The 27,989-nt window shown below is 47.3% G+C and overlaps 1 protein-coding gene across 2 annotated transcripts; it reads left to right on the top strand.

The window, feature by feature from the left end:
- The first annotated feature begins 10 nt into the window (after nucleotides 1-10).
- Nucleotides 11-27,774, top strand: Ano10 (anoctamin 10). Of its 2 annotated transcripts, none has more exons than XM_090323506.1 (13): nucleotides 11-126; nucleotides 1,923-2,075; nucleotides 3,089-3,286; nucleotides 4,168-4,302; nucleotides 7,394-7,513; nucleotides 8,436-9,005; nucleotides 10,299-10,354; nucleotides 10,840-10,860; nucleotides 12,113-12,295; nucleotides 15,860-16,051; nucleotides 20,427-20,555; nucleotides 26,976-27,092; nucleotides 27,594-27,774. In XM_090323506.1, the coding sequence occupies exons 2-13, from the start codon at nucleotides 1,937-1,939 to the stop codon at nucleotides 27,654-27,656; spliced, it is 1,923 nt and encodes a 640-aa protein (XP_090179632.1). In that variant the 5' UTR covers nucleotides 11-126; nucleotides 1,923-1,936; the 3' UTR covers nucleotides 27,657-27,774. The 2 variants fall into 2 exon arrangements, with proteins under 2 accessions (XP_090179632.1, XP_090179631.1); XM_090323505.1 differs by having other exon boundaries at nucleotides 10,786-10,860.
- The last annotated feature ends 215 nt before the right edge of the window (nucleotides 27,775-27,989 follow it).

Here is a 27,989-nt window from a genome sequence, read left to right as displayed (position 1 = left end):
CGCTCGTGAGCCGGCTCGGCGTCCTGCCCGGGACTCCGCCCGCCGCCCGCCCGGCCTGCGGTTCCCACCGGCTCCCCGGCCCGCCCCTCGCCCCTCGCCGCCGCCCGGACGGACGCGGAGCGCCCGGTGAGTGGGCCCCGGGGGCTCGGTGGGCCGGGGTTGGCGGAGACGCCTCCAGGCAGCCCGCCCGGCCGCCCCTCCTTCCAGGGGCGGGGTCCCGGGGGTGGGCGGGGCTCCGGGGGTCAGAGGTGTGTGTGCGGGGGGGGGGGTGGGGGGAGGGGGAGGGGCTGTGTGTGGGGTAAAGCGTGAGGGGTAGGGGGTGGAGGGGTGAGGGGTGGAGAGGTGAGGGGTGAGGGGTGCAGGGTGGAGGGGTGAGGGGTGGAGAGGTTAGGGTGGAGAGGTTAGGGGTGAGGGGTGGAGGGTGGAGAGGTTAGGGGTGAGGGGTGGAGGGTGGAGGGGTGAGAGATGGAGGCTGAAGGGCTGTGGGGCAGAGAGGTGAGGGGTGGAGGGATGAGGGGTGACAGGTGAGGGGTGCAGGGATGCAGGGTGGAGGGATGAGGGGTGGAGAGGTGAGGGGTGAGGGGGGGAAAGTGGAGGATGGAGCGGTGAGGGATGAGCAGTGGAGGGTGAAGGGGTATGGGGTGGAGGGGTGAGAGGTGAGGTGAGGGGTGGAGAGGTTAGGGGTGAGGGGTGCAGGGTGGAGGGGTGAGGGATGGAGAGGTGAGGGGTGGAGGGTGGAGAGGTTAGGGGTGAGGGGTGGAGAGGTGAGGGGTGAGGGCTGCAGGGTGGAGGGGTGAAGGACGGAATGAAAGGCCGGGGCGCTCTGCCCTGTGAAGACGTCTCTTTTTCTTTCTTGTCTCAGTCTTGTCTGGGTGAATTACACAGCGCCCCGTTTCTCCCTCCCTAACCGCCTTTGCAAACCCAAGGAGTTACAGCAGAGCTGACCCAGAGCCTCCGGGCTTCTTACACTCTTATGGGGAAATGCCCTGCCAGGGGGCTGTCTCTTAAAAGCAGAGTTGCCAGGTGCCAGCTCCTTGTATCTGGATCTGTGGAGGGACGTTCTGTCACCTTGTTTTGAAGTGTGACCAACTTGTCCCACTTTTAAAAATGAGAAAAGTCTTTCCGAGGAAACAGATTGAGGACTTAGATGTAAAAACATGACAGATGTTTATTGTGTTAATATCCTTTGGAGACCTTGTTCTAGTAGACTTAATACTTCCTTGAGACTGGGACATGTCTTGTAGCCTAGATTGGCTTTGAACTCCTGATTCTCTTGCCTCAGCAATCTGTAAATAGCATGTCTGCTGCGTTTTGAAGTATCATTTTAGTTCAATATTGATTTGCAGGACATATATTCCAAAAACTGGTGACCAGCACAGATCAGACAACCTGGATGTGTTTGGTTGGTTGGCTGCCAGATTCAGATTTTTCACCATCAAAAGGGGAAGTAGCATACATGGCAGGACACACACACACACACACACACACACACACACACACGTGCAGTGGCGGCCACTTATGTTGCCTGCGAGCTAATTCACCATTGTACTTTGGCATCTTAAAAACAGGAAGAAAAAGTAAGTCCAAAGTCTGAAAATGACCTGTGTCATTGACAATCACTGGGTTAGAGGGATTCGCATAAACCACAAATCCTACTGTCTAAGTTGGCTATGGTGTTTTCCAATCTCGACACGAGTGGATCGAGTGGTTGCTTGGAGAAGCACTCTAGCACTAGGCCAAACTCCCTGCCTCCATGAGAATTGGAGATCAGAATCTTATGAACTTTCCTGACCAGGCTGGCTTCAAACTGCCATCCTCCAGTCTCAGCCTCCTGAGTAGCTAAGGATTACAGGCGAGACGCAGGCGCACCCTTCCCCAACGTAATTCTTTAACCCACTTTTGCCTTTTGTTTTAATGTCCAGCAAGCTTACCAAAGATGAGAGTGACCTTATCAGCTTTGGATACCTGTGAGAGTGCCTTCACTCCTTTGGTAGTCATAGAACTCGCTCAGGATGTCAAAGAAGAGACCAAAGAGTGGCTGAAAAACAGAATTATTGCAAAAAAGAAAGATGGAGGTGAGTGACAGGCTTATCATTCACAATGGACCCTCCCACTGACCCACGAGCCATTTACAAATGGGTTTGTATTTCTCCTGACATTTACTGCTTGACAGCAACCCAATGCTTTAAATCTTCACTGTATTGTCACCTCCCAACCCTGTGCCTGGCATAGGTGGGGCAAGTGGCTAGGCTTTTTTTTTTTTGCCAGTCCTGGGCTTGAACTCAGGGCCTGAGCACTGTCCTTGGGCTTTCTCAAGGCTAGAGCTTGTCACTGAGCCACAGCACCACTTCTGACTTTTCTTTTTTGTTTTTGTGTGTGTCAGTTGTGGAGCTTGGATTCTGGGCCTGGGCGCTGTCCCTGAGTTCTTCAGCTCAAGGCTACCACCCTACCCCTTGAGCCACAGCACCACTTCCAATTTTCTAGTGGTTAATTGGAGATAAGTTTTAAGGTCTTTAGTGCCCAGGCTGGCTTTGAACCTCCATCCTCAGATCTCAGCCTCCAGAGTAGCTAGGGTGACAGGTGTGAGCCACTGAGACCCTGTCTACTCGTATTTTTTAGTGCAGTTTTGTATCTATAGATAGAAAAAACATAGGAATCTTGTTTCAGGTCTTCTTGTTTTGCCTGAGACAGGGACTCAAACTCTGTATCTAATGCTTTTTTTTGATCTCCTGAGCCAGGCCTGTAACAACTCAAATCTACTTCTCCTTTGAGCAAATGACCTGCCACTCATTACTGCATTTGCTAAATCTTACATTTATGCTAAATAACTGTCCCCTGCCCCAATTGCATGTTTACTAAGTTGGGGGTGATAAATTCAAATCAATATAGTCATAATAATAGAACAATACAATGCAGTTTTTTAAAAGCAGTCCTGGGGGCTTGAACTCAGGGCCTGCACACTTGTCCTTGAGGCTAACGCTCTGCCACTTGGGCCCCCAGCACCACTTTTGGTATTTTTTGGGAAACCTTTCTCAAACCCTCATGTCTTTTTTTCCCTAAGCTGAGACTCCTCTTTTTGTTTTGCAAGGTGCCCAGCTGTTGTTTAGACCCCTGTTAAACAAATATGAGAACGAAACACTGGAGAACCAGAATTTGTACCTGGTCGGCGCCTCCACGGTCAGGTTGCTTCTGGGGGCAGAGGCTGTGGGCCTGGTGAAAGAGTGTCACGACAAGGCCATGCGAGCTTTCACATACGGAACCCGGCACAACTTCAAAGGCTTCAATGGTAACTACCACACACGATTCTCATCTCTCATTCACTTTCCTCCTCTCCACCCTCCACCCCCCCACCCCCCCATCAGAATCCCGTTGACCACAGAAAAGCTTTTGATCAGGGCTCAGCAGACATTTTCAGGAAAGGGGTAACTAGTCAACCGTTTTAGGCTTTTTGGGGATCCCACTATCTCTGTGTGATTACTCAGCACTGCTGTTTAAAGAGAAATTGTATAGGTAGCCTTAGATATTATATATGTGGACAAGATTGTGTTCCAATAAAACTTTATCCTACTCCATGGCAGGTCACATTACTGGGCCATACTTTTCCACTTCTGGGCTAGAGGAATGCAAAGTAGCAAAACAGGTGTAACTATACACACACACACACACACACGCATGCACATGTGTCAGCATATGCCAGTACTGGGCCAACTATTGTGTTTCTTACTATTATCAAACCAGTGAGATCAAACAAGTGTATGTTGTTGAAATGTTGACTATACTATGTGATCATTATTAAGACCCTCCTATGATTGATTGATTGGTTTGTCTTTGTTGGTTGGCTGTCATGGTTTGAACTCAGACACTTTCCCTGATCTTTTCTGCTCAAAGCTAGCTCTCTATCAGTTTGAGACAGGTCTCCACTTTCAGTTTTCTAGTGGTCAACTGGAGATAAGAGTCTCACAGACTTTTCTGCCTGGGCTGGTTTTGAACCCCGATCTTCATATCTCAGCCTCCTGAGTAGCTAGGATTACAAGCATGAGCCTGAATTATCTTTATTATGCTTTGGTTACCCCTCTTCTATGAATGGTTAATTATATCCTTAATTGTGCTATGATTGCCCCTGACTGTTGCTGAGAAAAATAACGAGAACATTGTTTCATTTTGTAGATAACAATGATGATTTCCTTACAATGGCAGAATGTCAGTTCATTATCAAACATGAACTTGAAAATCTCAGAGCTCGAGATGAAAGAATGATCCCTGGTTATCCCCAGGCCAAGTTATATCCAGGAAAATCGTTACGTAAGTCACTACATCATCCAGTTTGTTGAATGCACATTCTCACACAACTGTTCTTTCCTTAATAGAAACAGATGGCAAGTCTTACTGAAAACCCTATGCCATTTTATATTACTTCTTTTTCTCATGAACACATTTTTTTTTTTGCCCTTGCACCTCTTTATATTAACCCCTCAAATCTTGATTTGGTTCGATATGGTTTACCACTTCTCATTTATTAAGGACTCACAGAATGCAGCGAGTTTAACGTTCAGTGTGAACACACATAAGGATGACTCGATTAAAACAAGCAAAGTTGCAGGCTCTGTAATTCCAGCTACTCAGGAGGCTGAGATCTGAAATTTGAATCCAGTTTAGATTAGAAAAGTTGGTGAGCCTTACTTCCAGTTAGCCAGCAAAAACATTGGAAGCTGAGATGTAGAGCAAAGTCATGAATGAAAAAGCCAAATAAGAGGCCTTGAGTTCAAGCCCCAGTACCAGCATAAACAACAAAAAAAATAGGTCATTTCCTCTGTGAGCCCAGAACCCTGGTCCCCAAACTTTTTTTGGTGGGTCATGGGGCTTGGACTTGGCCTGGGCACTGTCCCTGAGCTTTTCAGCTCAAGGCTACCACCCTCTCCTTGAGCCAAACCCCACTTCCCGTTTTCTAGAGGTTCATTGGAGATAAGAGTCTCAGGTCCTTTTGTGCCTGGACTGGTTTTGAACTTTGATCCTCAGATCTCAGTCTCCTGAGTAGCTAGGATTCCAGGCATGAGCCACTGTGCTCAGCTCAGATACACTTTAGATGTTATTTTCTGAAAGGAAGAGCCAATCTAAGAAGGTCCATTTCATTTGGTTGACATATGTGTTGTCTCCTTAGTTGACAGCATTTTCTCACCCTCGTCCCGTCGTGTCTTGATATCCTCAACCTCCTCACCTCCTCCATATCATAATCACATGCTCATCCTGTGACATCAGAACAGTATGCAGCCTAAACAGGAATCAGTTAAACTTCATGTGGAATGGAGAATGATCCACGTGTATTGTAAAATGAAGTAGTTAAGGTCCATCTGCTTCCCGTTTCTTAGACCACATGTGCTCCCACGTGATGTCTCTCTAAGGGTATCTTACCTAATAAAGAGGAGCCAGGGAAAATGTGTTTGGAGAATAGAAAAAGAAATTTTCCTATTATGTGTTGTGCCAATTAAAAACATTTAGGGGCTGGGAGCGTGGCCTAGTGGTAAGAGTGCTCGCCTTGCATGCATGAAGCCCTGGGTTTGATTCTTCTGCACCACATACACAGAAATTTTTATTTTCATTGATGGAGGTACTCACTTTGGCTAGGGTTTGAGTCAGTCCCTATTGAGTCAGACTGTTGGGGGCTTGGTTCCCATCCTTCTGTGGGGCCTAGTAAGAGATCCGTAGGTCAGTGGGGGCATGCCTTGCAAAGGACTGGGGCCCCCCCAGTGGTGATGAGATCTTCATGACACCTGTCCTCACCAGAGCTGAGCTTGAGGCTGGTGTCTCTGGGACTGTGAGCAAAACAGACCCGTTTCCTTATAAAGTGAACCCGCCTCAGGTGTTGTGTTATAGTAACAATAGAGTGGATGAATACAGGATCTGATAGGTCTCAATATTATATCCTTCCTATCATGTAGTTGTTGTTTTACAACATTTTGAATGTCTCTTGTACACACAAAATTGGATAGGTTAGAGTCAGCAGATCTAATTTTCTAATCATTCGATCTTCTCATCAACATTGTAAGAAGAATGGCCCACATATCAAATAAGTGTTGGGCGTCTGGAATGTATATGAGAGATGTAGCCACAACAGTGTGTATATACACACACACACACACACACACACACACACACACACACGGCACTGAGCAGATATAAGATGTCCTATACTGTCGCCAGCCTGTCTGATTCTTCGGGTCCCCCAGGTTAGTGAGACTCTTCCCCCTTCAATTAAAGCTTGATTACTCTGGCTAAACTGCCAAGATGGTCCAGAACCGCGGAGGGAAGGAATTTATAGCTTCAGTTGTGGCTTTCTTTAAATAGGCCCGTCCACCAGCCACGTTTTCCTTTCAAGGAAAGGCTAAATAATTATATACTTAGCTGACACAAGATGGTTGATGGATTTTAGAAAGGAAAAGAAATAGAAGAAAAAAGAAGCCTCTATTTTTAGAAGCTGAAAGCAGAGCTGGCCTTGGTCATTGCCAGTGACAAGCAGGGCCCTGTAGTTGAGAGCCTTAGATTCCACCCAAGGGTTCCATTCTTGATCCTATTTTTAGAGCTGTAAAGATGGTTTTTTTTTCCTGTCTGCTTGGAAAAGTCGTGTGTAGTACAATGCAAGTCGGCCGTGTGAAGCATCTTGGAAAGAGGAAAAGAATTTTTTTTGAGGGCTGCAAGTTTGACCTAAGTGGTAGAGTGCTTGTCTAGCATGCATGAAGACCTGAGTTCGATTCCTTGGTACCACAAACAGAAAAGCCGGAAGTGGTGCTGAGGCTCAAGTGGTAGAGCTCTAGCCTTGAGAAAGTCCAAGGACAGTGCTGAGGCCTTGAGTTCAAGCCCCAGGACTGGCAAAAAAAAAAAAAAGGGGGGGGGGGGGAAATCCTCCAAAACTTTCGATGGCATAAATGCGTTGTGTGTGGAAAAACTTAGTGTGGGGATTGAGAGAGGTCACAGATCCCAGCCTGCACACCACAAATGAAGTCTGAGAGTCAGTGAACCATGGATCTGCGCTGCAGGAGAATCCATGCAAAAGTATTTTAAAAAGTGCATTTCACAGCCTCAGAGACAGACCGCCCTCTCCGCTGAAGTTGGGTTTTTTTAATTTTATTTTTTGTAACAACCTCCTTTGGCTCTGGTGGATTTTCTTTTCTCCCACTCACCAGCCCAAAGCCGGACGTGGAGGCTTGGCTCAAGTGGTGAGGGCCTGGAGCAAAGCAGCTAAGCAGTGATGTTAGGTCCCGAGTTCAAGCCCGTGTACAGGTCTGAAAAGCAGTGTCTCACACTTGGGCGCATGACAGCGGCCCGTGTGTGACACTGGACTCTCACCGCCCTCGTGCTGTCTGCTCGGGTGTGTCTGGCACGGTTTCTCCCTCCCCAGTGAGAAGACTGCTCACTTCTGGCATCGTGGTCCAGGTGTTCCCGCTGCACGACAGTGAGGCCCTGAAGAAACTGGAGAATACCTGGTACACACGCTTCACGCCCAAGTACCAGCCCATAGGTATGTGCTCACACCAGCCTCTCCCCAGGGAGAGGTGGCTTCCTCTCTTGGGCCAGGTGTTTAGTGCCCGGCGAGGCAGTGGTCAGTATTTGCCTGGCTGGGGGGGACAGGGGAAGGGTTAGAAGACCCACTGACTCCTTTTTTTTTTTTTTAACCTCGTGACGTCATTCTGAGCAGATGACGTCACTGGCACGTTGTGATGTCATGCCAGACTGATGACGTCACTGGCTTTCATACTTGCCACCGGTTGTGTAGACTGTTCAGTGGGTGTGGCCTTACTTCAGCCCCTGTTATTCTGAGTAGTCTCATGGCGTTTTCTGCACACGCTGGCTTTGAACTGCGATCCTTAGATCTCAGTCTCCTGAGTAGCTGGGATGACAGGCGTGAGCCACCCGTGCCTGGTCACATAAGCTTTATCAGAAGTTAATATTACTGATTCCCAATGGGAATCAGATCTGAGCATGTCCGTTCGAAGCCAGCCCTGGCAGAAAAGTCTCTGAGAGTCTTTACTTCCAATAAACTGCCAAGAAAACCAGAAGCAGATTAATGGCTCGAGTGGTAGAGTGGCTAGCTTTGAGAAAAAAAAAAGCTAGGGTGCTGTCCCTGAGTTCAAGCCTCACACTCACACCAGAAAGCAAACCAATCCTAGAGCTTGGGGAGCTGGGGACTTGAACTCTGGGCCTGGGCATTGTCCCTGAGCTCTTCAGCTCAAGGCTACCTCCCTATCCCTTGAAGTCACAGCGCCACTTCTGGTCTTCTGGTGGCTCACTGGAGATGAGTCACATGGACTTTAGTGCCCGGGCTGGCTTTGAACCACGATCCTCATCTCTCAGCCTCCTGAGTAGCTAGGATGACAGACGTGAGCCACTGCGCCCGGCTATTAAAGCCCCCCCCCTCCCCTTTTTTAATCCTTCTGGCATAGACAGCATCCGTGCCTACTTTGGGGAGACCATCGCGCTGTACTTTGGGTTTCTGGAATACTTCACGTTTGCCCTGATTCCCATGGCTGTCATCGGGTTTCCCTACTACCTGTTCGTGTGGGAAGAGTACGACAGGTACGTGGTGTTCGCCTCGTTCAACCTCATCTGGTCCACGGTGGTCCTGGAGGTGTGGAAGCGAGGCTGTGCCAACATGACGTACAGATGGGGGACGCTGGTCATGAAGAGGCAGTTTGAGGAACCCCGGCCTGGCTTCCACGGAGTCCTGGGTATCAACGCCATCACGGGCCGTGAGGAACCCATCTACTCCAGCTTCAAGAGACAGCTACGCACCTATCTCGTCTCCCTGCCTTTCGTGTGCCTCTGCCTGTACTTGTCCCTCTACGTGATGATGATCTACTTCGACATGGAAGACTGGGCCCTGAGCCTCCATGAGAACAGTGGATCCGAGTGGACGGGGGTCCTGCTCTACGTGCCCAGTATCATCTACGCCGTGGTGATCGAGATCATGAACCGGCTCTACCGCCACGCCGCCGAGCTTCTGACATCATGGGGTAATAAGCGCACGGCCCCACCACCTGGCAGGCTTGTCCAGAGACGGGCAAGGAAAGTCCCTTGGCCTCGGAAGAGGCTCGTGAGCTCGGTGTCTGGGTTGATCAGAGATCTTCTCCTCTTCTCTTCCTTCTGAGCGGCCTATCTGCTCAGAAGCACTGGCTTCCTCCTGTTTTGTTTTTTTTCTTTTGCTTTGGTATCTTAGCATCTGTAAGTATCACTATTTCTAGATGATAGTCTGGTAACTGATTTGACCAAGTCGCATGTACTAGACTGGTCATTTACTAACACTTTCCCAATCTCCTTTTAAAGCTTTTTCTTTTATTTCTTTCTTTTTTTTTTTTTTTTTTTTTTTTTAACCAATTCTAGGGCTGGGCGCTGACCCTAAGCTTCTTTTGCTCAAGGTGAGTGCTCTACCACTTGAGCCACAGCACCATTTCTGGCTTTTTTTGAGTAGTTTATTGGGGATCAGAGTCTCACAGAGTTTCCTGCTGGGCTGGCTTTGAACCATGATCCTCAGATCTCAGCCTCCTGAGTAGCTAGGATTACAGGCGTGAGCCCACCAGTGCCCGGCTTAGAGCTAATTCCTCCCCACCCCCATTTTTTTTTTTTTTAAAGTTCTAATCCTGGGGCTTGAAGTCAGGACCTAGGCACTGTCCCTGAGCTTTTGTGCTCCAGGCTAGCTCTTCTACCACTTACTTGAGCTATACAGCTCCACTTTTGCGACTGATGAGAAATTAGAATCATACAGACTGCTTACCCACGCTGTCTTCAAATCACAGTCCTCAAATCTCAGCCTCCCGAGGGGCTAGGATTACAGGTATGAGGCATTCTTATTTAATTATTTATATTTATATTTAGTTATTTATTTTTGCCAGTCCTGGAGCTTGAACTCAAGACCTGAGCACTGTCCTTGGACTTTCTCAAGGCTAGAGCTCTACCCCTTGAGCCACAGCACCACTTCGGCTTTTTTTCTATGTATGTGGTACCAGGGAATCAAACCCAGGTCTTCGTGCATGCTAGGCAAGCACTAGCCAATGCATTCATTTCTGATGGTAAGTATGGCTGGAACTGGCAGTTAGGACCTTTATTGACAGCGGTCAGAACCTTGTCTCTGCACACAAGTGCCCCTGTGTCTCGTGGCAAGAACCTCCACTTTAATTTTGGTGCCCGACAGTAGTCCCAAGGTCTCATGCATATTAGGTAAGTGATCCACCATTAGCTCTCTCCCCACTTCTGTATTGTTTTCTTACCTGAGAGAAATCAGCTGCCTCTCTCTTTTTAAATATTTTTAGAGAATCACAGATTGGAATCTGCCTACCAGAATCACCTAGTTCTGAAAGTGTTGGTGGTACGTAAGAGTTTTTAATCTATACTTGCCATAGGAAACACACACCTGCCATTTTTGCTGTAGTTAGAAATAATAGAAGTAATAGAAAGAATCGCTTCTGATTTCTCAGCTACTCAACATGTTTGTCTGTGGACCAGGGCTGGGGAAATAGAATGTACACGTCTGTGTTTCCTTTCCTTTCTTTCTTTCTTTTTTTTCCTTTCTTTTCTTTTTTCTTTCTGTCAGTCCTGGCCTTGGGCTCAGGGCCTGAGCACTGTCCTTGGGCTTTCTCAAGGCTAGAGCTCTGCCACTTGAGCCTCAGCACCACTTCCGGCTTTCTCTGTGTATGAGGTAGTGGGGAATGGAACCCAGGGCTTCGCACATGCTAGGCAAGCACTCTACCACTAGGCCACACTCCCAGCCCCCCTAACGTTGTTTTCTTCCCTTGACAGTTCAACTTTCTAAACTGCTTTGCCTCCCTCTTCTACATTGCCTTTGTCCTGAAGGATATGAAGCTTTTGCGCCAGGTGAGCATCCATGATAGAAAAAGCTCCAGTGGTGTTTGGGGATCCTGCAGTCGTATACTGGGTTCAATAATGTAACTGTCATCTGCTTCACATTGCAATGTTTGCAACTGTTTGAAATCTTAACAAATTTTGCAGCTGGATTCTCAGTTTAAAAAATTAGCAACAATACTGTGTATTATACCAAACTGAAAGAAATTAAATCTGATTTTCAAAAGTAACCATACAAAGCAGTGACATCAATTTTATGGGGCACTCCAAATTGTATTCAAGCAGTTCTAATAGAAAACATGCATTTTTTTTTTTGGCCAGTCTGGGCCTTGAACTCAGGGCCTGAGCACTGTCCTTGGGCTTTCTCAAGACTAGAGCTCTACCAAGTGAGCCACAGCACCACTTCCGGCTTTTCCTGTGTATGTGATACTGAGGAATCCAATCCCGGTCTTCGTGCATGCTAGGCAAGCACTCTACCACTAGGCCAAACTCCTGGCCTTTTTTTTTTTTAACACTGATTTTGGGGCTTGAACTCAGGACCTGATTAGCTTTTGTGTCCTCTGCCACTTGAGCCACAATTCCACTTTGATCTCTTTGTGTTTACTTGGAGATGAGAGTCTCACAGACATCCCTGCCCAGCCCGTCTTTGAACCATGATCTCCAGAGCCTCCTGAGTAGCTAGGATTATAGGTGTGAGTTATTGGTACCCAGCTTAAAAAATGCTTTTTTTTTTTTTCTCCCCCTCCTTTTTTTTTTTGGTGTGGTATTGGGGCTTGAACTTGGAACCTGGACACTGTCCCTGAGCTTTTTTTTTTTTTCCATCTATTTTTTATTGTAATTAATAGAAGGGTTACATTATATTCACCAGATAGAAGTTGCATTACTTCACATACATTGATACCCTTTCTCATGTCATGGTCCCTATTTCCCGCCACCCCCCCCCCCTCCTCCAGCTCTTTTTTTTTTTTTTCCAAGGCTAATGTTTTATCATTTGAGCCACAGCTCCACTTGTGGCATTTTGCACTATTAATTGAAGATAAGCATCTCATGGACTTTTCCTGTCCCCAGGGCTGGCTTTGAACCTTGCTCCTCAGATCTCACCCTCCTGAGTAGCAAGCTCCTGGCTCGAATACCAGTTTTTGTAACATTAAAAGTCCTCTCTTATTTTCAGAGACTCCCATTGTATGTGTTGCCTACTTGTAATCCCGTGGGGGGGATTTTATTAACCTATCTCATTTAACACACTGCCCATACTTCTCTTTAGAGCCTGGCCACTCTCCTCATCACCTCCCAGATCCTTAACCAGGTCGTAGAGTCTCTCCTTCCTTACTGGCTCCAAAGGAAGCATGGCATACAGGTGAAAAGGAAAGTCCAGGCCCTGAAGGCAGACATCGATGCCACCCTGTACGAGCAAGTCATTCTAGAGAAGGAAATGGGGACTTACTTGGTAAGTTGGGTTAAGAGTAAAGTTAAACAGCGCAGGCGCCCAGTGCACCACTCATTGTGCTCTCCAGTGAAATTATTTCATAAGCTGGAACTGGAATCTGAATTGGATGTCCACTGACACCAAAGAGCGAGTACCCAGATTATTGGGATTCAAAGAAAGACAGGGTTTCTTCTCCCCCTCCCTCACTCCGGGACACACCAGCCCGGCTTATTTCAAGGCGTTGAAGATGTGTGTTCGAGCACAGGATGTGAGGCCCAAGGCTAGAAACGGAAGCAACCAACCCGAAGATGAGTTTTGACATTGGCCTTGGTTCTGTGCTGTTGCTTGCTTTCTGTGCCTCTCTGTTCTTGCTGTGGCATTCTTCTTGGAGGGTGACAGCTTTCAGTGGCTCCAGGAGCTCTGCTTTTTCTTTTTCTTTTTTTTTTACTAGTCCTGGGCCTTGAACTCAGAGCCTAAGCACTGTCCGTGGGTCCTTGGGCTTTGCTCAAGGCTAGCGCTCTACCACTTAAGCCACAACACCATTTCCAGCTTTTTTCCACGTATGTGGTTACCAAGGAATTGAACCCGGGTCTTTGTACATGCCAGGCAAGTACTCTACCGCTAGGCCAAACTCCCGGCCCCCTTTTGCTCTAATGGAAACTAACCCCTCAGTTCCTCCATGTGTGCTTGAGCCTCTCACCCCTTTACCCAGCGAATCATCTCACATCTGCTACTCCCTCTTTTCCAGTCATTTGCAGATCCTCCACCCAGCTCTCTTGCACGCTTCATCTGTGCAACTCACACTTTCCTAGCACCAGATACCAGTGAAGGGAACCCGCTGGCCCCAAGGCTTCTCAAGAACCACTGCCTGTCTTGGTACCATTCCCTATAATAACGCTTCAGCTCGAGAATTGCTCTGAGACTGGAAACAGCATTTCAAGATGGAAGATGCCCTAGAGGGCGTGTTTTCCCACCCAGGGGTCATTTCTCTCTCGGGGCATCTTGCCTCCCCTCCCTGAAGTCGGAGAATTCAGAATTCCTCCTCCTGTGATCTCATTCCAGTGATCATATTCCAGAGTAATAGAATGTTTCCAGGCACTGGGAAAAACCATGTCCTAGCAGCCAGCCCTGCTTACCCACTCCAGGAAAACAGAGGCTGGGCACGTCCAGCTACTCAGGAGGCTGAGCTCTAGAGGACTGCGGTTCAGAGCCAGCCTATGCAGGGAAATCCAGGAGTCTCCTCGAACCACCAGAGAATCAGAAGTGAAGCTATGGTTCAAAGTGGCGGAGTGTCAGCCTTGAGCGGAAGAGCTCAGGGACAGCGCCCAGGCCCTGAGTTCAAGCCCCACAAGTGACAAAAGTTAAGAAAAAGGAAAGAGTAAGGGAACAAAAGAAATCCTCAAGCATGGCCGTAATAGGTCAGTTCACTGGGTCCTCTGACCCCTATTCTGCCAGCCCAGGACTAAGGCTGGGTAGTTAGTTCTTCTGTGGTCTTGGTCTGGGAAGTGCTGCTTGCTGTCTGACCACAGTGTTGCCGGAGACTGAATTTTCATGACGAATGATCCATAGGTTGGCCGAACGTGTAAAATGAGTGTCGTTGCTCGTATTTAAATGATTTTTGTTTTGGAAATAACGACTCCTCCTGCAGTACCTCTCAGCACGGAGGGTGCCAGGTCTCCGGGGAGGGTGCCACCACTGACTGGCCACATGAGATCTCCTCTGTGGAGGGGGGTTTTGTCACTCCTGTGCTTGGAATGTCTTGTGGGAGTACAGTGAAGGGATGCTGTAACTCCAGTGTCTGGCTGTTCTCGCGAGAGCACAGTGAAGGGGTGTGGAGACGCTGGTGTCTGACTGTTCTCAGAACACAGTGGAGAGGTTGTGTCACTGCAGAGTCTGGATCTCCTGAGGTCACAGGGGAGCAGTTTTATAACGCCCCGTGTCTGATCTCATCACGAGCTCACAGAACAGAAGTTCTGTGACTCCAGTGTTTGGGTCTCTTTGCTGACAACATGCAGAGAGGTTGTCATGGCTGGGTCTGTGACTCATCATGAAATCACAGTGGAGAGAGTTTGAACTCCACTCTCTTAACTCTCCTCAGGAGACTTTGATAATAGGTCTTTGCTTTGTTTCAAGTCACCTTTTGTGTTTGAGGAAGGGGTTCAAATTCATTCTTCACTCACGGGTATCTAGTGCAGCCCCATTTACTGACAAGATTTCTTTTTCCTACGCTGATGTAATTTCTTTCAGCAATGGTTGGGCAGTTTTCACTGTATAAGTCTCATCACTGCTTTCATTTAATAAGTACTTGTTCCATTACATTTGAATATAACTGTTGTCTTAATTTCATTTTCAGTTTTCATTGTTAGTGGAGAGAAATACTATCTATTATTCTTGTGTATTTTACCAAATACACAACTTCACCAAAGTCCATTGTTAGGCTGAATCACTTTTTTTTTGTTTTGGTGGTTATTTTTAAGAATTTGAAAATTGTAAAATTACACCTTCTGCAGCCTCCGATAGCTTGAATGTTTTTCTGCTTGCTATTTTTTTTTCTGACATCTTTGTCTCACCTAATTTTATTGGCAACAACCTTAGGGTTGTATCAAATAGAAGAGCTGTCCTGTTCCTGATTTCAACTGGGAGATTTCCAGTGTAACCATCAATATAGTGTCACCAGCAGGAGAGGTTGTTTGTTTTTGGTTTTGGTTAGTTCTGGGTCTTGAACTCGGACCCTGGCTCTGAGCTCTTTTGCTCAAGGCTAGCACTCTTACTTTGAGCCCCAGCGCCACTTCTGATATCCTGGCAGTTCCTTGGAGATCAGAATCTCTTGGCCTTTCCTGCTCTGGCTAATGTTTTATAGATAGTGTGGATCAGGTTTGCTTCTAGAGCAATTGCTATTACTACAGAAGGGGATGATGATGATGATGATGATGATGATGATGATAATATGATAATCACCACCATTCTCTTTGCGTCGTCACTATCTGGTTTTTAACAGAAGGACAGGGTCTGGTCTGACATTCTGGGGTGCCCAAGATAGCAGGGTTCCAACTCGAAATGCAGGACCGGGTCCTTTTTTCTTAGGTGATTAAGAGCAATCTAGCGTAGCTCTTTTTGCCTTAGGAACAAGGTAATAATTCAGTGACTTGACACAAGAAAATGAGCAGCTAAGTCATTCTTCATTTTTTTTGTTTTTGTCAGTCCTGGGGCTTGAACTCAGGGCCTGAGCACTGTCCCTGAGCTGCTTTTGCTTAAGGCTAGCACCCGTGAGCCATCACTTGCAGTTTTGTTTTGTTTTTTTCTTTCAGTGCAGGCAATACTAAGGAATCCAGTCCAAGGCTTCATGCATGCTAGGCCAGCACTCTGCCAAGAAGCCATATTCCCATGCCTCATTCTTTATTTCAGAAACTCCATTATAAATTCCTGGTTGAAAAGAAAACTGACTGGAAGCAAACCCGTAGAGCTGAGGTTTTTGTTGCTGTTACTGTTGTTTCGTGGTTTTCTTTTGTCCGAAGGGGCAGAGGCCAATGTTTTCCTGTCCTGTGACATTAAAACCATGCCCCTCTCCTGTGGCTTCTACCTCAGGGCACCTTTGACGACTACTTGGAGCTGTTCCTGCAGTTTGGTTACGTGAGCCTGTTTTCCTGCGTTTACCCACTTGCCGCTGCCTTTGCCGTGCTAAATAATTTCACGGAAGTCAACTCAGATGCCTTGAAAATGTGCCGGGTCTTCAAACGGCCGTTCGCAGAGCCATCAGCCAGCATCGGTGTGTGGCAGGTAATTGTTTGGGGCTGGGGAGGAAGAAAAAAGCCTCAAATCTATCACACACACACACACACACACACACACACACACACACACACACACACGAGCTGAATACCAGTGTTTCCCTATTGTCATCCTAGCTACTCGGGAGACTGAGATCCACGGATCATGGTTCAAAGACAGCTTGGGCAGGAAAGGTCCATGAGACTCTGATCTCCAAGGAACCATCAGAAAACTAGAAGTGGTGCTGTGGCTCAAGTGGTAGAGTGCCAGCCTTGAGTACAGAGGCTTAGGCATGAGCCTGAGGCCAAAGAAAACCATCTCCTGATAGACACAAGTTTAAAATATACTAAGAAAGGCTTCCCACCCCCAAGCCTGGGGCTTAGATAATGTGGGAAAGCAAGATGGACGAATGTGCCTGTGGCCAGTACAGGTTTGTTTGGGTTTTTTTTTTTTGGATTAATGTTAAAGTATATTGAGTGGGATTTATTATTATAATTAGTCAATAAAGTCCTTCTTTGGTGGTACAGTAGAGTTTGAATCAAGTTTACTAGACAGGACTTCTACCAGTTAGATCAAACCCTTCACTTTAGCCCCACCTGCAGTCCTTTATACCTTATTTTTCAGGTAGGGTCTTGCACAGCTGCCAGAGCTGGGCTCCTTGACTGCTGGGGTAGATGGAATAACGGGCTCACACCAGCAAATCTTGCTTTCTCTTTGAGCTGGCCTTTAGCTTCAATCTACCCCCATAATAGCTGAATTAACAGGGATGAATTAAAACTTTAAATACTTGCCTAGCATGCACGAAACCCTGGGTTCAATTTCTCAGTACTACATAAACAGAATAGGCCTAAAGTGGTACTGTGACTCAGGTGCCCAGGCCCTGAGTTCAAGCCTCAAGACTGGCAAAAAAATTAGTAATAATACTGCAACTATTAATAGATATAACCCACATATACATAAACTTTTTGAAGTCTTCTATAATTTTTTTTGCAAAGTTCCTTTAACCCTATTTGTCCCCCCCTCAGTCCATCCCCCCTCCCCCCAGTCTCTGTCTCTTCTCTCGCCAGTCCAGTTGCTTGAACTCTGGGCCTAGGCCCTGTCTCTGAGCTTCTTTTTTGCTCAGGACTACCACCACTTGAGTCACAGTACCACTTCCAGTTTTCCGGTAGTTAATTGGACATCAGAGTTTCACAGACGTTAGTACCCAGGCTGGCTTTGAACCACAATCCTCACATCTCAGCCTCCCGATTAGCTTGCATTACAGGTGTGAGCCACTGGTGCCCAGCTTTCAGTATCTTATATAGCTAGTATTGAGGGAGAGTAATAAAATAGAAAAGTAAGAGAAAAGTAAAGAAAGGTGAGCACGGATGACTCATGCCTGTAATTCTAGTTATTCAGGAAGCTGAGCTCTGAGAACCTTAGCTGAAAGGCAGCCCTAGCAGAAAGCCCACGAGACTCCAATTATCAACAACAAAAAACCCACCAGAAGAAGTGGAGCTATGGCTCAAAATGGTAGAGCACTAGCCTTGAGCAAAACAACAACCAAAAAAATAGCTGGGGACAATGCCCAGGCCCTGACTTCAAGCCCCATGACTAAAAAGAAGAAAGGAAATGCCAGAAAGTCCATGTGACTTCTATCTTCAATTAAGCACCAAAAGTCCAAAAGTGGGTCTGTGGCTCAAGTGGTAGAGCACTAGCCCTGATCAAAAAATTTCAGGGAAAGGGCCCAGGCCAAGAAAATGAAGAAACAAAGAAAATCAATGATAAGTACGGACTGCGTGTATCTTCATTGCATGCAAGGTCTTGTTGTGCTGGTCCTCAGATCTCAGCCTCTTGAGTAGCTAGGATTAGAGGCATGAGACACCTGCATCTCAGCTAGTAGCTAGGATTTCAGGCATGAGTAACTAACTTTCAGCTCTAGCTTGGGGGGTGGGGGTCGGGGTGAATGTACTGGTTCTGTTGCTTGAGCTCTGGAACTAAGCTGTCCTTTAGGTTTTTGGCTCAAGGCTTGCACTCTCCCACCTCCAATTCTGGCTTTGGGGTGGTTAATTAGAGATCAGAGTTTCACAGCCTGCTTAGAGGATCCCAGTTCAAAGCCAGCCTGGGCCAAAAGTCCCTGAGACTCTTAGCTCCAGTTAACCACCTGAAAACTCTAGGGGTGATACTGTGGCTCAAGGGATAGCATGGCAGCCTTGAGCTGAAGAGCTCAGGGACAGAGCCCAGGCCCAGAATTCAAGCCTTACTGCTGACAAAACGAGTTCCACAGATTTTCTTGTCTGGGCTAACTTTGAACCAAGATCCTAGAACTCAGTCTCCTGAGGAGCTAGGATTACAGGAGTGAGCCACTTATTCCTTTTTATTTTCTACATGTCTTTCCAAATTCTTGCCTTATAGAACTCAGATTTACAAATCCTCAAGTGGGTCTCCACACTGGCAGCTGGAGGAGGAAAGCTGTGGTTGGTTCACACAGAAGTCAATAATAAATGTTAAGTGGTCATGTCATGCGTGGGGGCAGAGTAGATGAAGTTTCCAATCAGTTACCCATGTCGACTATAAAAATGATTCCTTTTCTTTGAGGGAAATGAAATACCCACAGGATGGCACTGTAATCTACAAAATAGGAGATTTAATCAAGTCTTTGTGACTTCTAGAGTTCTTATGGCCACACCGTTTGTAATCCAGCTACTTAGTAAGCTGAGACCTCAGGAGCTCAGGCAAGAAAGTCCACGAGACTCCGATCTCCAAATAATCACCCCCCAAAAGCCAGAAATGGAGCGATAGTCCAAGTGGCAGAATGCTAATTTGAGAAAAAGCTCAGAGACAATGCCCAAGCCCTAATTTCAAGCTCATGGATACGAAGGGAAAAAAAAAAAAAAAGAGCTGGAGTGTAGCATAGTAGTAGAGTGCTTGCATGAAGCCCTGGGTTCAATGTTAGAAGTGGCATTGTGGCTCTAGTGGTAGAATGCTAGCCCTGAGCAAACAAAGCTTGGGGACAGTGCCCAGGACCTGAGTTCAAGTCCCAGACTGGCATAAAAGAAAAGAAAAAGAAAAGAAAGGGCCTAGTTTATATACAAAGGCATTTGAATTCAATGTCTTTAATTTTCAGTTATTGGAGAGACACGTTTTCAATCCTAGCTACTCAGAAGAAGGAGATTTAAGGATTATGTTCAAAGCCAGCCTGGGCACAAGTCCATGAAACGGTTACCTCTAATTAATCACCAGAAAACCAGACGGGATGTTGTAGCTCAAGTGGTAGAGCACTAGCCTTCAGCTGTAAGAACTCAGGGATGGCACCCAGGCCCAGAGTTCAAGCCCCTTGACCCACCCCCAATTTTTTTGTTATATTTTATCATTTTGAGTTGTACAAGGAGTTGGCATTCAACGAAGGAGTTTATGAGCACAATGGATCTTGACCAGTGTTTAATGTCACCCACCCCTGTCGTCATTCCCCAGAATTCCTCCGTGGTTTTCCCAGTTTCACGGGCTATGTATTGATTATTATGACTGCATTCTCTTCCCCCTCACCTTTCCCTTCTTCATATGTCTACTCCCCTCATGAGATTTCCTTTATGTTTCACAGAGACACATGGGATAGCTCTCCTTTTGTCCCTCCCCACCCCACTTTGAGACAGTCTCATTACAGAGTCCAGGCTGGCCTTGAATTTTCCTCCTGTCACAGCCTCCATGTGCTAGGACTGCAGGCATGTACCAGCATGCTTGGAGGTGTGTCTCCTCATTTCTGAATATAGCTGCTACACTTCTCTACTACATGACACTAAACTAGATAAGTAAAGGCAAACAGGAAAATAAGAGACCGATGCACACACAAGACTTTGTTTCCAGCCGTCAGATCTTCCTATAATGGATTCAGGACCTTGAGTAATGGAGTATTGAGTCCTCGCTCTTGTACTATTTGGATCTAATACCATGCGCCTTTTGTTCCTTAGGTCTTGACTTGTCTCACTCAACATGATTCATCCACTTCCCTGAAAATGCCATTATTTTATCTTGTCTGTTGGCTATGTAGAATTCCATTGTATATATATATATACCACGTTTTCTGTATCCATTCATCTGCAGTAGGGCATCTGGATTGTTTCCATCGCTTGGCTATTGTGAATAGTCTGCACTTTCTTATTTTTCTTCCCTGGTCGGTCCAGTGTGGACTCTCCAGTGGGAGGTATCTGACATCTCCATTCACCTCCTTGCAGAGGACAAGTTGTCATTTTTCTTTATGGTTGAACCATATTCCAGCTACTCCAGCAGGCTCAAAAGAAGAAGCTGCTCTCGGGACCACAAAAGCGCAGGGAGCACCATTTCTAAAATTTATGAGGAATTGGCTCCAGTGCAGTTTTTAATGACACCTTTTTTTCTCCCCCATCAGTTGGCCTTTGAAACAATGAGTGTTATCTCCGTGGTCACCAACTGTGCCCTGATTGGAATGTCACCGCAAGTGAATGCAATCTTTCCAGACTCCAAGACAGACCTCATTTTGATCGTGGTAGCAGTGGAGGTAAGTGAGGACTTGTACCCTATTCTGAAGCTGTGCCTCAGTCTCCCCATGCCTGCAGCAACAGGGAAGCAAGCAGAGAAGTTCAGCTGCCCGAGGATGTGACCATCCAGGTCTTGGCCGTTCTGCTGACTGTCCAGGTTGCCATGATACGGGTATGATTTTTTTTTTTTTTCAGCAAGCATTCTGGCCAGTCCAAGTAATCCTAGCTACTCAGGAGGCTGAGATCTGAGGATCAAGGTTCAAAGCCAGCCCGGCACTAAAGTCCATGAGACTCTTTCATCTCCAATAAACCACTAGAAAACTGGAAGTGGCACTGTGGCTCAAGGGTAGGGCGGTAGCTTTGAGCTGAAGAGCTCAGGGACAGTGCCCAGGCCCTGAGATCAAGTCCCATGACCAACAAGAATAATAAATAAAGTGGATCCTCATTGTAGACTTGAGAACTGTCCTGCCCTAAATGTTGTGTCTCTACTGCCCTCTAGTGTCACCTTTAAAAACAGATGGCACTTGAACTCCGCTTTTGATTTCAAGAGAACATTGAAAATGCATTTTTGTTTTGTTTGTTAAACAAAACCATCCCTTGGCAGTAGACAAGATCAAACTGGTGTTCACATACTTGGCATTAAGAAAGCTTCTTCCCTTCTGAGACAGATTTAGTTCGCTTAATTTCAAGCACCAGATCACTGCTTTAAACGCAGGATTACATTAAAAACTAATTAAGGAAGTGGCGCTGTGATTTAAAGTGGTAGAACTTTTGGCCTTGCGCAAAGCAGCTCAGGGATATTGCACAGGTCCTGAGGTCAAGCCCCGTGAACGACAAAAAACAGAAGCAATAGCAACAAAAACCCCACCAAAACCCTAAGTAAGCCGGGTACTGGTGGCTCACACCTGTAATCCTAGCCATTCAGGAAGCTGAGATTTGAGGGTTGTGGTTCAAAACCAGCCTGGGCAACAAAGTCCATGAGCAAAAAGAGCTTGCTTGTTTGCTTTCTTCCTTTCTTTGCCAGTCCTAGGGCTTTAACTCAGGGCTTGGGCACTCTCCTTGGGCATTCCTCAAGGCTAGCACTCTAGCACTTGAGCCACAGCACCACTTCTGGCTTTTTCTAGGTATGTGGTACCAAGGATTCGAACCTGGGCCTTTGTATATGCTAGCCAAGCACTCTGCCACGAGGCCAAACTCCTGGCGTCAGCCTGTTCTTTCATTGACTATGTTTATTACATGTTTAAGACAGTACCCAGGCATCCGTCGCTAACACACAGTCCCGTGTCAGAATGCTTTACAAGCAGAACTTACCCAGAGGCCTCCTTTCTCCTCTCGTACTCCAGAGGACCTGGTTGAGACAGAGCTAACCGAGAGATGTTTTATCTCCAAATTTGTTTACGGGTGGGTGACATTCTTGTTACAGTAAATTACCATAATTTAATCAAACGGCATGAAAACTCAGAAAATGTGTGTGCACGCACGTGTGTGCATGTGTGCAAAAATAAGAGAGTCACCATTTTTCTGTGAAAACCTTTGGAAAGTTTCCCTGAAGATAAATTCCCTATCAGATTGGATAAGGAAGAGACAATTATGAAAATCATCAAAAATCTGGATGCCTTCCAGATTCTGTTTTCACATCGCTTCTTTAAGTGTCTTTTAAAGTTTTCACTCTTCTTGAAAGAAAGTAAACCACCTGGGCCTCTTGGATGTCTTTGAGGGGTTATTCATACGTGAAAGACAGCAAGACAATCTGCTGGGTGTCACGCTCAATTTCTGTGATTCTTGACTTGAGCCCATTTTTTTTTTTTTTTTTGTGGGTATGGGGCTTGAACTCTGGGCCTGGGCACTATCCCTGAGCTCTTCAGCTCAAGGTTGCTGCCCTACCCCTTGAGCAACAGCCCCACGTCTTGTTTTCTAATGGTTAATTGGAAATAAGCGTCTCAAGGCTTTGTGGTGCCCGAGCTGGCTTTGAACCGTGATCCAGATTTCTGCCTCCTGAGTAGCCAGGATGACAGGCGTGAGCCACCGGCGCCTGGTATTACTTCATTTTTAGAGACATGGTTCTCTATGTTTTCAGTGAGCATCATTCTCCTTATTTCTCTCTCCGGGTTGCTGTCCTCCGATTCTGTTGTACAATAAACAAGCAGATTCAACAGTCATGATTCACAAGCAGAATTCAGGGAATTTGCTAGGTTGGTGGCTTTTTTTTTTTTTGTATAAATGAACATTCTTGGTGCATTTACAAAAGTATGTAAAGGAATACACATGGAAGATGGTTCCTGGTGAATCCTTTTCAGAGGAAAAGAGAGTCTTCTTGATTTAGGAACAAATGGCAGTTGAGAGAAATGTCTGCTGCCTGTCCCGGCAAGTTTGAACCACCCAGGGGCAAAAGCTTTAAAGGCCAAAGCTTGTTTAAACAAGCTTATGGTGTGGAATCATAATCAGTCTTGAATTTATTTAAATTAAGAGGCGCAGGTAATCTCTGACTTACAAGTTCTACCTCTGTGCTTGTGGGGAGGCCAGGTTGCGAGGGGGCGTGGCTGGGGCTGAGCTGGGCGGAGGAGGGCGTGACAGCGGGTGTGGCCAAGATAGAGACGCCCCCGTGGGGGGCGTGGCTAAGATGGTAAGGCTCCGTTGGGGGCGTGGCTGGGTGGGCGGGGCTAATGGAAGGGCGTGGCCTCGCTGGGTGGGTTCTTGTCTTAACTCACTACATTCACCTTCCAGTTCTAGTCAGCTGATTTGGCTTTGCTGTGCCACTTTAGCCTTTCAAGGGAAGACACCTGGAACAGAGCGCGCTGGAATTAATTTTGTTGGCTGTAAGAGGAGGAATTTTTTGGCCCTGATTATTGTGCTATCCCGCCAATCGCTGGCCTGTATTTTCAGTGTCGTGTGACCTCAGTTGTAAGTCAAGTCAGGCTGGCCAGCCGGAGACTGGCTGTTGTCACTGTGTCTTTCTTAATCCTTCAGGTTTTAGAGCCATTAAATGGGGGGGGGGGGGTTTAAGTGAAAGCCGGCATTTGCCGTCTACATTGATGTATCTGTTCGTGTGGCTTCTGTGTCCCGGTGGCAAGGCAGAGGTGACAGAGCTCACCTGTCTTAGACAGATCTCACCTGGGTAAGACATGCCTGGGCTTTGACCATTACTGTCAGCTCCTTATGTGTTTTAATTACCATGGGAACAACAGGATTACAAGACCTTCTGTTACAGTCTCGCTCTTCAGACCTGCTGTATAGATTTTCATACCAATTAAAAAGAAGGCCTTCAGAGCCAGCCAGCAATAGTTTGGAGCAGTTAGCAAGAAAGCCGGCTAGCTTCCGATCAGGAGCCGGTCCTCTTTTCACGGCAGGATTTCCAGGAGGAATAAATTGGATTATCTGTCCACGTCCCCTGACTCTTGAGAGGAAACGGATTTCCTTACCTGTGATTAATGATGCCCAGTTGAACAAGAAGCAGTGCAGATATGGGTTTGCAGGCTAATCGAGTTCGCAATCTAATTGTGCCGTGCTCTGCGGATACAATTACAGAGATTTACTGGAAGAGCTGAAGAGACACAGACCACAAGGGCTGTGACTGACAAGATCCCACGTCTTTGCAGGATCTTGCCCAAAACAGTGAACAAGAAGCCAGGAGTTTGGCCTAGTGGTAGTGCGTTTGCCTAGCATGCGTGAAGACCCGGGTTCGGTTCCTCGGTACCACATACGTAGTAAAAGCCGGAAGTGGTGCTAAGGCTCAAGTGGTAGAGCGCTAGCCTTGAGAAAGTCCAAGGACAGTGCTCAGGCCCTGAGTTCAAGCCCCAGGACTGGCCAAAAAAAAAAAATCATTTAAAACCCCGTATCTCTAGCTGGTATACTTTAAGTTTAAATGTTGAGATTTTTCTGTAACACTCACAGAAAGATCTAAACCAGTGATGCAAGTGGGGCCTGGAGACTGGATTCCCTTCCCCCCCGGCCCCTCACCCCATGGTCATTCACTGGGGCTTGATCTCAGGGCTTGGATGCTATCTCTGAATGCTTCCACTCAAGGCTAGCATTTTACCACTTGGAACCACAGCACCACTTCCGGTTTTCTGGTAGTTCATTAGAGATAAGACTTTACTACCTGGGCTGGCTTTGAACCAGGATCCTCAGATCTCAGCCTCCTGAGTAGCCAGGTTGACGGGCATGAGCTTCTGGTGCTTTGCTAAGTTACCCATTTTTTTAAAATATTCATCAACCTTATAGAATCTGGACAGTCTGTAAGCTTTTGTGCTGGGTACTGGTGACTCAACGCCTATAAGCCTAGCTACTTGAAAGGCTGCGACTGGGGAGACCATAGTTCTGTGTCCGTCTTGGGGTGCTGCTAATAGCAGAAACTGAGCCTGTTAGTGGAAGAGGAGCCACAGAAAACTCTTGACACTAAAGAGGGGCGTTAGCCTCGCTCCAGCCTGTTTAAGAATCGGACATGAACAGAAAACTCTGCTCATTTCCAATCCTGGCACGTGTCAAGAAAGATGACTTTAGTTCATAAAATAAAAGATGATTTTTTTCAAGCAGAGCAGGGCATTTTGATGTCAAGCAGGCATTCATTTATTCTGGAAGATATCGTGCAGATTGCAGAGCTAAATGGAATTGAAAACGTCACTCCACAGCCAGATTACCATTAAAACATTTTCCCGAGCTTTTACAGGTACAGTCAAGGCAGGGAATGCACTGATATCTAATCTATTTATTAGAAATCTAATATTTGTTGCTGAAGCAGTAATAAAAATGCTCCACCACTGCAAGGCACAAATAAAGGAGTGTATTCCACTCTTATAATTTTATTGGATTAACTCAGGGCGTTGGCTATTTCTGCTGTGACTTAACGCTGTGCTTTCATGAAGTCTCAATAGGTGTCATGGCTTTGAACGTTGTTAGAGTTTACTAATTTGTCAGGTTAATTAAGTTATACTGGCTTGTTAATGTGAATAAAACTGTGGAATGGGGTACTCACTAGAAAGTGGAATTTTAGCATAATTATGCTAAAAATCCATATGATTATGCCCTAATCTATCTAAAGATAATACCTTTTCAGCTCCAGCTGAATATGTATGTCACATACTATGTATATATTACATGTGTATATAATATGTGTATTATGTGATATTCATATATTGTACAGAATAATTACCAGCTTAGTAAGAAGAATATTTCTGAGAGTTTCTATGTTAACTGGTTTAAAATAAGCCTCAGTTACATCAAAGGCTCTTTATTTTACTTTACAAGTTTACTGCCTCTCTTGTACATAGCATTTTTGTACACAATGACCTATTTTTTCAGGTTCAAGGATAAGGGAAAATGCACTAGGTCAACATAAAATCTTCACGAATTAATAAGCGTATTTTTGTCCGTACTAAGGTTCAAACTCAGGGTCTCTACTTGACTGGTGCTCTACCACTTGAGCCACGCTTCCAGTCTGGCATTTTGCTGGCTACCTCCTCGAGGCATATCTCTTGCCCTGGCTGGCCTCGACCTGATGATTTAATGGAAGGACTTCGTGGTGACCAATCAACATTCTGAAACTGCCGAGCCCGGGTTGGACAGGCCACCCCGGCTGAGGGTTTTCTGTCTCCTGACTCGTGAGAGCCAGTTGAGATGTTGAGGCGTAGCTCAGATAACGGGGTTCAAGGTGGTATAACTGGGGGGTTTTGCCGGGCCTTCAGGAAAGCCCCAGGAAGGATGGCTTTCCATACCTCCCCCACCTGCTCCTTCATGGCCTCGGCTCAGGAGAACCCACAGGCAGATTCTCGGATGATTGAAGCAGCGTCTCTGTGAGTTGGCTTCCGCCATAGAAGAGGAGACAGGAGAGTTTCCATTTTGATGTCAGCGTGTGCTACGGGTTACCATAGCATTGCACTGATTTCTAGCCCAGGGAATCAGTGCAATGAGTTCAAGCCCTAGGACTTGGCACACACACACACACACACCTGCATTCAGTCCCCTCCCAGCGCTGTGATGAGTGGCAGAAGGCGGGTGGAAACGTGGGCCTGCAACAGTGCCTTTGCACACTCGGCGCACGGCCTTGCACTAAGCCAACTGGCGGAAGAACGTGGAAGGCGATGAACCTTTCTGTCATTCACTGAACAACAGCGTGGCATGTGGGCTGCCAGTGTGTGGTTGTAACGGACTCAGAAGAGTCAGTGATGATCACGGAACTCCTGGACCCCTGTGGCCTTTGATAATTAGAGGCCAGTCTTGGGGCTTGAGCTCAGGGCCTGAGCACTGGCCTTGGACACGTTCTGCTCAGTGCTAGAGCTCTGCCCCTCGAGCCTCAGCACCACTTCTGGCTTTCTCTGTGTGTGGGTACCGAGGAAGGGAACCCGGGTCTTTGTGCGTGCTAGGCGAGCGCTCCACCACTGGGCCACGCTCCCGGCCCCCCCTCGTTTCTTTTCTTAACACCACCCGACCTTTCTTGTTTTCAGCACGCGCTGCTGGCTTTGAAGTTCATCCTCGCCTTTGCCATCCCCGACAAACCCCGGCACATCCAGATTAAGCTGGCCAGACTGGAGTTCGAGTCTCTGGAGGCCCTCAAGCAGCAGGTAAGAGCAGAGAGCCTTGAAGACGCTGGCCCATCCCTCCATCCTTCCGTCCTTCCATCCCTCCCTCCTTCCATCCCTCCATCCTTCCATCCCCCCATCCCTCCCTCCTTCCATCCCTCCATCCTTCCATCCCCCATCCCTCCATCCCCCCATCCCTCCCTCCTTCCATCCCTCCATCCCCCCATCCTTCCATCCCCCATCCCTCCCTCCTTCCATCCCTCCATCCTTCCATCCCCCCATCCCTCCATCCTCCCATCCTTCCATCCCTCCATCCCCCCATCCCTCCCTCCTTCCATCCCTCCATCCCTCCCTCCTTCCATCCTGCCACCTCGCACGCATGTGCACACACCCAAATCGGAATGGTAAACCAATTGACTTCAAATAGCCAAGCAATCCTCGCTGCTCAGGAGGCTGAGCTCTGAGGATCCCGGTTCAAAGCCAGCCCCTGCACAGAAGTCCTCGAGACTCTTATCTCAGCCCTCACCCCGCATCTCTCCGCAGCAGGCCCAGCTGGCCACAGAAGACCTGAAGCCCATGCAGGCCGGCGGGGAGGCCATGAACTGAGCGGAGGAGGAAGTGGCCGCCTCCAGGGGAGCCTGGGGGAGGGGACCCGGACCCCCAGAGCCACCTCTCCACCTCCTCCCCACCCCCCGCCCTGTGTGGAGATTAAAGACCCCAGCCTCATCCTCTTGTCCTCATCCCCCAGCCATGCTGCGGTCCCCAGCTCTCTGCCTCCCGGGGAGGGGGGACGGGGGCTACACGTGCAGTGGGAGGGGGGCAGCTGTGACTGGGGTGTCAGCCCCCCCCAACCCTCAACTGGGGTGCTAAAGACACACAGATTCCAGCAGCAAGGATGGGGAGCGGGGCATGGCCGCCAGGCAGGGCCAAGGAGGGCCT

This window comes from Megascapheus bottae, chromosome 32 (genome assembly GCF_031878675.1).
Source record: "Megascapheus bottae isolate mThoBot1 chromosome 32, mThoBot2.hap1, whole genome shotgun sequence".
NCBI lineage: Eukaryota > Metazoa > Chordata > Mammalia > Rodentia > Geomyidae > Megascapheus > Megascapheus bottae.
Note: the sequence above shows the minus strand (reverse complement) of the source record. Positions and strands in the feature narration are given on the sequence as shown.

Coding starts and splice junctions, on each gene's coding strand:
- Ano10 (XM_090323505.1), top strand. CDS start 1,937: ATGAGAGTGACCTTATCAGCTTTGGATACCTGTGAGAGTGCCTTCACT. Junction 4,303..7,393: donor ATATCCAGGAAAATCGTTAC/GTAAGTCACTAC, acceptor CTCCCTCCCCAG/TGAGAAGACTGCTCACTTCT. Junction 16,052..20,426: donor CCAGCATCGGTGTGTGGCAG/GTAATTGTTTGG, acceptor CTCCCCCATCAG/TTGGCCTTTGAAACAATGAG.